Source organism: Gadus morhua, chromosome 18, assembly GCF_902167405.1.
Source record: "Gadus morhua chromosome 18, gadMor3.0, whole genome shotgun sequence".
NCBI classification, from domain to species: Eukaryota; Metazoa; Chordata; class Actinopteri; order Gadiformes; family Gadidae; genus Gadus; species Gadus morhua.
This window is the reverse complement of record NC_044065.1, coordinates 14,070,299-14,080,298: the sequence shown is the minus strand read 5'-3', so window position 1 is coordinate 14,080,298 and position 10,000 is coordinate 14,070,299. Positions and strand designations below refer to the sequence as shown.

General features: G+C 43.4%; 1 protein-coding gene across 1 annotated transcript in view; it reads right to left on the bottom strand.

Annotated features, from left to right (window-relative positions):
* The window catches only part of dlx4b (distal-less homeobox 4b), a 5,631-nt gene extending 1,100 nt beyond the window's left edge, over positions 1-4,531 (bottom strand). The window contains exons 1-3 of the mRNA XM_030339657.1: positions 3,869-4,531; positions 2,622-2,815; positions 1-857 (exon numbers count right to left, since the gene is read on the bottom strand). The exon at positions 1-857 is cut by the window's left edge and continues 1,100 nt beyond it. Coding sequence (XP_030195517.1) covers positions 564-857; positions 2,622-2,815; positions 3,869-4,238 — 858 coding nt within the window. The 5' untranslated portion in view covers positions 4,239-4,531 and the 3' untranslated portion in view covers positions 1-563. The remainder of the gene's footprint in view (positions 858-2,621; positions 2,816-3,868) is intronic.
* Between the last annotated feature and the right edge of the window lie 5,469 nt (positions 4,532-10,000).

Below are 10,000 nucleotides of genomic sequence, written 5' to 3'. Positions count from 1 at the left end.
TCCAGCTGTTAATTTACATTGTTCTTTAGTATTTGCATATTAAAATTGAAGTCTGTGACGCCAATACCATCAAACAGCTCATGTCGGTGTCTCCAGAAGCGGCTCATCATTTTCGCCCACTTTTGTAAATTCGAAGCGCATTGAATCTTTCAACGAAACCGAACCTAGAACCACGTTATATGTTGCCACGTTAACATAACGAGTTAGCTCACCTATTCAATCTAAAATCAATCAAAACACACACACGCACACACTCACACTCACACACACACACACACACACACACACACACACACACACACACACACACACACACACACACACACACACACACGCACACGCACGCGCACGCACACGCACTCACACACCCGAGACAAGTCCATAAAAAGACGCATAAGAAACAAATCGAATTGAAAAACACACAAAAACACTAAATGTTGTTTCAAAAGTCGTTTGAAAAGTATACAGGCCTATAGCTGAGAAATCGTCCTTGATAGTACAACACGCTCCATGCGTATAGATCGAGCATCTTGGCCATACACGACAAAAAGATAACCTCGATTTCACATCATGTGAGGCCGACCTGGGGGCTCCTGCTGGTGGGGGTGGGGGTGGTGGTGCGGGTGGGGTCGGTGGTGGTGGTGGTTTGGGTACCAGTGACCAAAGTTGTTCATGTAATTGGTGGGATGCATGGGCGTCCCTTTGTTGGCCATGGACACCTCCCAGAGCTGGGGGAGCACGGGGGAGCAGGCCGGGGAAACCGACGAGGTGCTGTGGAGATGCTCCCCTTCCGCCACACCGCCGTGCTTCATGATCTTCTTGTACTTGGAGCGCTTGTTCTGGAACCAGATCTTTACCTTCAAAATAAAAGACGGAGATTCGGGTTAGGATTGAAGAGACCAGCCGGGACTAGGACACAAGCGTTGTGAAGTGCATTTTTATCACGTCGCCATTACGCACGACACAGCCGAGCCAACTTATTTCCAATAATTTGGGAGTTTGATGTCGGTGGTATTGGCCTATTTCAGCACCATTCAGTGGAACACCACATACATAATACCGAATTTGGTCCAATCCACTTGCAACGCACAAAGTATGGAGTGGCACACGAACTAAAGGATACCTACATTTCAGCATTCCCATTGTGAGACGCTTTATACTTCCAGCTATAACAACTGCTTGTAAAAGCATGCGAGCCCAACTCAAACGAACGTTCATAATAAGGCCCAATTTGCATTTTTCTTTTGACACAATTTGCCCAACATTTTTCACACGTTTTTACTTTTAAAAGCAGTTTAGTTCATGAAGTGACCGAAAAAAGCCCAAGGGAGTGTACTGAAAGATCTGAAGGTCTCCACTCGACCACTGGAACAATGGTGCATTTTAAGGGATTATACTGGGTTTAGGGAGGGGCACGCTTGACGGACTGGATTTATTTGCTTATGTGACAGTTTGGAAGAAAAAAAATATAACCACACAAACGGCATTTCTTACAGGGATTAAGGAAGCATTCTGCAAGTATTTGTACGTATTTTGTATAAGCGGTAAAAAAAACAACATCCAAGACTTAGTGAATGTGGTACCTTTTGTGTCGTGCACCTGTTTGTTTACTCCGGATTGCGTTTGCGGATCTGTGTGGTTACCACAGCGCCCAGCCTCAGTTTCTACTATTTCATACAATGCATGTGTGAGTAATGTTGCCCTGTGTGTGTGTGTGTGTGTGTGTGTGTGTGTGTGTGTGTGTGTGTGTGTGTGTGTGTGTGTGTGTGTGTGTGTGTGTGTGTGTGTGTGTGTGTGTGTGTGTGTGTGTGTGTGTGTGTGTGCGTGTGTGCGTACGATTTAAATGATCGATGATCATAAGTCTGAATTATTGATCTGTCCACCTTTATAATATTTTCGGTGAAAACGTAATATCAGAAAAAAGCTTAGAAAAAAGCTGTCACGCCGCGCGCTAATTGAGGCTATGTTATGACAAATAATTGTAGATTTCAAGATATTTTCTTTCTTAATCCTTCCTTGTACACATTCTGACATTGACATATGAACATATTGCCGCATAACCTCCGGCTAAAAAATAAGAAAAAGTTTAATATAAATCAAAACAATAATAGATTATATTAAAGCTGGTCGATCTTATTTGATCTAAACACTATCTCCACAAATTACGATCTGACACAGCCCAGACATTTTTCTGTTTCATCTCTTGTCAATCAGCCCGAGGCACCACTCACTGAGAGCATGCAATACATTTTCCTTATTTGGATACCAAATCTAAAACACAACTATTCATGACCTCGTGTAGACCTGCTTTGACGACCTGACCTGAAGTCCAGGCTACAGGCCTAAAGGTTCACCAATTCACCCATCGAGGGAAAATAACCTCGGCCTTTTTCAAATCAGTGGAAAAGGGCAATTGAACACCCAGCAGTAAGGGTTCTGCGTTCGAACCCCCATATCCACAGTAGACCTGTTTCCGGCTCCCTTGAGCAAGATACATAATTTACAACATATATTTGAAATATTCTTTGGATAAACCCGTCTTCTAAACGACTAAATAGTACACTATAGGATTTGCATGTAAGGCTAAATGTATGCGGGGGTTTCTTAGACGTATGGCCCACCTGCGTCTGCGTCAGCCCCAGTTTGGCCGCCAGGTCAGCGCGCTCCGGCAGCGCAAGGTACTGGGTCTGCTGGAAGCGCTGGTGGAGCGCCTGCAGCTGCAGGCTGGAGTAGATGGTGCGGGGTTTGCGGATCTTCTTGCCTTTGCCATTCAGGCGTATCTCCCCGTTTTCAATCACAGTCGACTTCTCGCGATCTTTTGGAGGAACCATGAGCAGAGGGCCGAGACACAACACACATATTGTTAAAGAATGTTCCTTTTATTTCAGGGGCAACGAAATGAAAGGTAGCTCTAAAGGGTTTGTAAAAGACAAATACATTTAATTATTCAGAAATGTATTAACTGTGATGAAACCAAAGACTACAGTTGTATGTGCCCGGCCCCCGGTAAGGCAATATTGCAACTGAAATTTGCTCAGTCTATTCTGGGGTATATTTTCGGGTACAATCGCTCCCCAAGATGTACTTTTTCAAAACATGTTTGTATGGTGTAGGACGAGCTTGCATAGGCCAAAAAAAGTACAAAACCAAATACAATTCCTAAATTGTGCATACAAAATAGTCTCGGCCCAGTGCACTGGAATCCGTTGCAAGTAAGCACATCATAAATGTTTCGCCGAAAGATCTAGGCCTAATGATAAATGTTTCAAAGTGGAACAATAGGCCTACGTCAACTGCATAGAAAAGCTGACAAGAAAGATAAAAAGACATGGACATAAGTAGCAAAAACGACGAACCCAACATAAACGAAATGAAAGCAGTGTATGGGAAGCAATTGCAATAACAAGGGGGGAGTAAAACACCAGTTTCTCGTAGCGGTGGTTGGGCCTGGGCTACATGGGCCATAATGGGGCTTACCAACCGAAAATTATGGTCAATAAAATTAATGGCGCCATCTGCTTTCATTACATAATGCGAGTGGTAAAGAGAGGAGGCCTATCTGTGCGATAGACAGCGGGGAAGATGACAAAACGCACCCCCAATCCCATTTGAGGAAGGACCCCCGAGGCCTTCTTCGTTAATAACATTCGATAACATAGATACAAAATGACATATATATTTATATGTATATATATACAAATATATTTCATATGTCAGCTAGACTGCATCTCATTTGTCTCCATGAACGACGCCACAAGCTCGAGAATTTGAGTGACTTTTATGAGTCCACATTTTACGTCATAAATAACTTTTTAGCACTTTCATACAGCAAACAATTTGTACGGCATTTGACCTTTCTCGTACATACCCGTCTCCTCTGACGACCTCGAGTGAGCCAGGTGGACGTTACTGTTGCTTGGGTTACTGTGCTGGTACGGCCCGTACGCGGACGGGGGGTGAGCGTTCCCCGCGCCTGGGTACGAGTAGCCCAGAGAGCGCCCGTACGAGGACGCGCTGTGAGCGAAGGAGCTCTCGTGCTGAGAGTGCCCGCTCGCGTGCAACCCATGGACGGGATAGATGTGAGAGAGTCCCGTTGCGGGGTGTTGGTGTTGGTGTTGTTGCTGCTGCTGGTGTTGGTGCTGGTTGAGTCCCGGATGTCCGTGGCCGAATTCTAGAAAGGCCGATTTTGCGGGATCGGAGGCATTCAGGCTGTCAGGCGTAAACCCCATAGACATCATTAACCAGAACGCACGAGTCCATAAAAGCGTCGCTTCGAAGAGACTTTCATGAGTTATGTCGGCAGCTCCGAGACTACGACACACTTGGAGCAAAACAACAATCAATCCCAGCGCATTGCTTGAGTAAAAAAATATATTTCCCCAAACCGCCGATATTCTTAAAAACGTTGAAAAAGAATAGGGAGGGGGGGGGGAAAAGCAAATGGGACTAAGTCTTTATATCATTGTAAACCTGTGCTGATTCTCCACACACCTCTTGTTGCATGTAGACGCAGCGCGCGCCTCCGTCTCCACTGCCCTCCATCACTGAGCGTTCTGATTGGTCTCCGCGCGCCCATCACCATTAAGGTCATTAACATATGACAGTGGATACAGCTCCACGCTGCACGCGCTCCAGTTTGGGACCAATGATTTTAGTTATTGGTTTCGGATTTCTGATTTATTTTCTGCTTTGACAGCAGCCTTATATATGTCTATAATAAATAGATATTCTGTTTAGGTCTAAATCGAAATGCTTTCATTGTTAACCGGATTTATCCATATTTGACCAAAGTTCTTCATATTTGAAGATTATTGATAGTATTGATTGTTAGCCTGCTGTTATCGATATAATAATTATATTTTGTATTCTATATCCAAGTTTAGGCTTATTGCACTAATTCTATAACATGATGAAGTTGGAGATACAGATTAGAAAAATACTATGCATGCAAACTCGTATGTAGGCCTATGCCATATCAGTAATGAAGGCAAGGAACATTTAGAATACGTTTCTTAATCTCTATCAATTCTGATAACATATCGACAAAATAGGGAATATTAGGCCTATAGGCCTATGTCTATAACTGCAATAGAACCATCCAAGTTCGCAAGCACTATCTGCAGGTCGCTCCAAAGTAGGTTACCTGATCACTTATTATGACACACTGTCACAAAATGTGATAGTTTATAGCCAGCATAAAGAATGTATCACAATGTGAATCAATTGATTGCTGATTGATCCAAGAGGGTTTGAACCCCGGAGCAGTTGTCCGTGTAATGGCCTCCCTCTGAGGGTCCTCGGATGCCGTGGCGCAAGGTTCAAATTAGAAACGGCCATATAGCTGGTTCAAAATAACTTTAGTAAATAAAATAAAACCTGGTCCCTGCCTAGTTAATGAATAGAACATAACTAATAATGATACGAACAATAGGCCTCACATTATTGATGAATAATACCAATAGGCTACTACCAATAATAATGTTAGGCTTATTCTTATTGTATTCTTATTTTTATTAATACTATTATTATTATTATTATTACTACAATTATTATAATAATAACAACTATTATTATAATGATTAGTACTTTGATCATCATTATTAATGTAGAGAAATAACAGGCCCAGTCGTCGTAACATAAGCATGCCTAGGCCTATTCACAATATTAACTAACATCTGCATATTTATGTCTGCATTAATAAAATGTACTTTGTTATTGTAATTGGATGATTCATTCAACACTCTGTTTCTCATCCAATGAGGTCTCTGGCTCTACGGTGGACCAAGCGGCCAATCAGGGGTCACAGAGTTTAAAGATAACTGTATTCAAGAAGCTACTCGTTACCCTGTACTCCCCACTCTAAATAAATGTAAAAACAAATCCCAGCCGAACTATTAGGAAAAAGGCCTATAGCAGATACCATATACCAACTTTATGTCGATCGCTCAGTGACTAAGAACCAGTGTTTTTCCTCCCGCTAGTAAATCATAATTTCATACTCATCGGAAAGAAAGAGATGGAGTAGGTGAAGATTAATGGCCCGAAACACCTAATGATAAATTCATGTTTACACGATACGCTTTGGATGCAAATTGCCATCCTTAAGGTGTCATTCATTTTTATAGACAGTTTAAGTGCTACCGTAAAAAAACGGATTCTCTTCCGGAGGGACGGGAGACGTTTTAGTCAGCACAAATCTGAGCCTATGGATTCACTGCGTGGAAATACACAGAGAGGAGACCACAGGCCCAGACCACTGTGACTTGTTGACTTCCTCTTTCTCCCCCAACCAAAACTACAGGTGCCCTGAAACGCCAGAGTAGGGAAAACCACTGTTAAAAGAAACATAATCAGTCTATTTAAAGGAGATCCTCGTAGGTCTCGCTGTTTTATCCCACTCTACTCTAAAAACAAAAGTATCAGAGAATAATGCATATACAGCACCAAACCTAAAAAAAAGAACGATTTAAGTATAAGAATTTAAGAATAAATAATATTAATAAAATTATGCCAAAATAAATGATGGAACAGAAGTTTGGTTGGATGGTTCCGGGGGGAGGCACACATGCTGTTGTCCGACCCAGGGATGGTGCTCATATCCTGGGCAAGCAGGCTGCCCCTCCCCTGGCCCACCATAGGAGAACCAGCAGACCCTCCAGGAGCAGTATATACCCTCCCCCCCCTCATCCCCATGGTCCTCCCTCAGACAGAAGGTGCAGTTAGTCAAAAGCAAGCCATCAAATAGGCGGCAGAGGAGACAGCCTTCGGTCTTGAATCCATTAAAGGGTTCCTGCATCTACATATGCATCCCTGAGGTGGAATAATATAATAACATAATAATAACACTACTAAACAGTTTAGACATACTTTTCTAAACTGAGCTCACTCTGCCCAACATGCATGCTAATCAGACCAAAAAATGTTGAATTACATTTTTATTTTTATAAATGAGGGATAATTTAGCAGAAATAGAAAAAATATTGTATTGACACAGAGATCTGGTAAGAAGTGTTGCAATAAAGAGCAGGTTCAGCTTGTCAAACCCAAACAAGAGCAGTAGCAGCAACAGAGCTGTCATGGCTGCAAGGTGAAGGCGACAGTTTGACAGTGGGCTTGGATCAATAGGACCCAACGAGGAGAAAGAAAATCCAGGGGCTTCAGAAGCCCCAAGGCCTGTGTGCTCACAAACACCTCTCCTTTAAGGCCCTTTAGCCTCTGAATGGAGGGCTGGACGGAGGGGGTGTTGTGCGGTGTGATGGGGCTGTGTGTGTGTGTGTGTGGGGGGGGGGGGGGATTTGAGGAGTGGGTGTAATGGTCTGTCAGAGCCACGGCAGACCCATGGTGAAGATGGGTTCGAGGAGAGGGAGGACTTGAGAGAGAGCAAGAGAGAGAGAGAGACACACACAGAGAAGGGAGAAAGAAGTCTCTTTAAGGCTTGTAATTAGGTTTGCATTACGGGCGAAGAACAAAGCCAAGCCCTGGAGTCATTCGGCTGGGAAGTGTCCTCACCGTTGCTGCCTTAATACACGCACAGGGAAACTGTTAATAACAATACGCCTGAACATGGCCCAGACTCACTGGCGTCTCCGTGGTCACATGGTGCCAGCCGACCAATGGGAGGCGGAAGGCTTCCCTTTTAATGTGTGCGTAGGTGGGTCCTGTCCCATGTACACTCCTGTACTGACACACAGTACATACGCACGCACACCACAAACACCCACAACCGCACACGTACAGACACACACAGACACATGCAGCCGCACACACACAAACATTTGCGTGCAGTCCGTGCACCCACAAATCCAAGCAAATGTGCACACACACACGCACGCAAAAACACACACTCACGCAAACACGAACGTACGCATACACATGCGCACACACACACACTCACACGCACACACACAAACACACACACACACACACACACACACACACACACACACACACACACACACACACACACACACACACACACACACACACACACACACACACACACACACACACACAGACATAAACACAGGCAGACACACGCAAACACCCACCCACGCACAGTTGGTTGCATGCATCATACCGCTCTGATGCAGAGTGACAGCATTCCTTGTGTACAAATCAAGTGCACATTCTCATGCAACTGGCTGTGATCTCCCCGCTGGCACGTCATGTTGTAGAAGTAGACCTCTGTTGGGGCTGGTCTGAGGCCTGTTGGCAGTAGAGTGACACTCCGTGACCCCGGCTCCATGCTCAAATCCCTCATCGAAAGAGCCACACTCCCCACATAACGGAAGAAAACGGGCACCGCACGCCCGCAGCTCCCTCTTGACATCGCCCACAAACCGTCCAAGATGGGATTTTAATGACGGATCCAGAACCATCTGAAGTATCCCTCGTGTCCGACGTGGGAAAGTAGCTATAATTCCCCCGGATTTGGGGGGGAAATCAAAGCAGACACAAAGCATGAATGAAAAGTTTGAAAAAACGAGGACAATGCGATGCTACATGCCCTTTCATTTCTTACACTTAAGGCTTGGTGATCCCAGTGGCTTAACACCGTCAAACGTCTACCACCGAACAAGGTGACTGTTTCTTCACCCCCCCCCCCCCCCCCCCCAACCCTCAAAACCAATGTAAACAGGGGGATTTACCCCCCCCTCCCCAACCCCAGGGGGGAGGAGGGCAGGAGAGAAGAAGAAGAAAAGTTTGATTGTCGGAGAGGTTGAACCTTAAGACTTCACTATAGGCCCTGTCTGATCAGGGTGCCGTTCACAGCCTCTCTACCTGGCCCACTGACTTCATTCCTCAGACGCAGTCATGTTGCAGCTGAATGCGTCTCCTGCCAGAGAGAGAGAGAGAGAGAGAGAGAGAGAGAGAGAGAGAGAGAGAGAGAGAGAGAGAGAGAGAGAGAGAGAGAGAGAGAGAGGGAGAGAGAGAGAGAGAAATTAGGACAAAGAGATAGCAAGAATGAGACAGAGAAAAAAGGACATGTATATATATATATATATATATATATATATATAGAGAGAGAGAGAGAGAGAGACAGAGAGAGAGAGAGAGAGAGAGAGAGAGAGAGAGAGAGAGAGAGAGAGAGAGAGACCCTAAACTATACTTGAAGTGTGAATGATCACTTGAAGGGCTGCAAATTAATTGTGCAGATATTTATTGCCATAGCGCAACGGCTGTGGCCACATCTAATGAGATGATTCATTTCTGAATTTTGATTATAGGGAAGGACGTGAATGGATGAATCATGACATATCCATTTTGTTCCTCAATTTGTCTGAAATGATATGTTGTTACTTTAATAATTGTTTTGTCCAGTAATATTTGTAAAAGAAATTAAGCCTATAATAACCTTTAAACACTTTATGATATTGTTTATAAGGAGGGGGTCATGTAATTTGTACTATATTTTTTGCTGTATTACTATATTATTATATTAATATGTAATATGTAAACAAGGTATAATAGTAATATTTTTTAAATGCCATTTTGAAATAATTTGACATTGAAAATGAGCTATCTTGCTTATTTAAGTTAATATAAGGGATTATTCACTTTCTAACATCAACCATTTCTGTTCATTATTTAACGTCACTCTAGCATGCAGATATATTGTTAAAACAATTCTCCCCATTGTCATCTATTATTGGTTTGGGATGTAGCCGAAAATAATGAATAATTAGGTCAAATCAAGTTAAGTGGCCCTAATATAGGGCCTATTAACACCGTTTAATCACATGCAAGCCCAGCAGTAATTGGAACATCATTGAAAGATCAATTACTAAAATAAATGTTCATCAGAAACACATATAATAAAGTGCCTGAGCTCAATGAAATAATGCGTAATGAGATGAGAACGACTTTTTCTCTTACAGAAGCACTACGGAAATATTCATCACTCATCATTTAGTTTAGAGTTGCTATAATTCAAAGTTGCTATTGGGGGGAAGATGCGTCTTAAAAATCGATCTCATTAAAAACAAACACTTCAAATTCA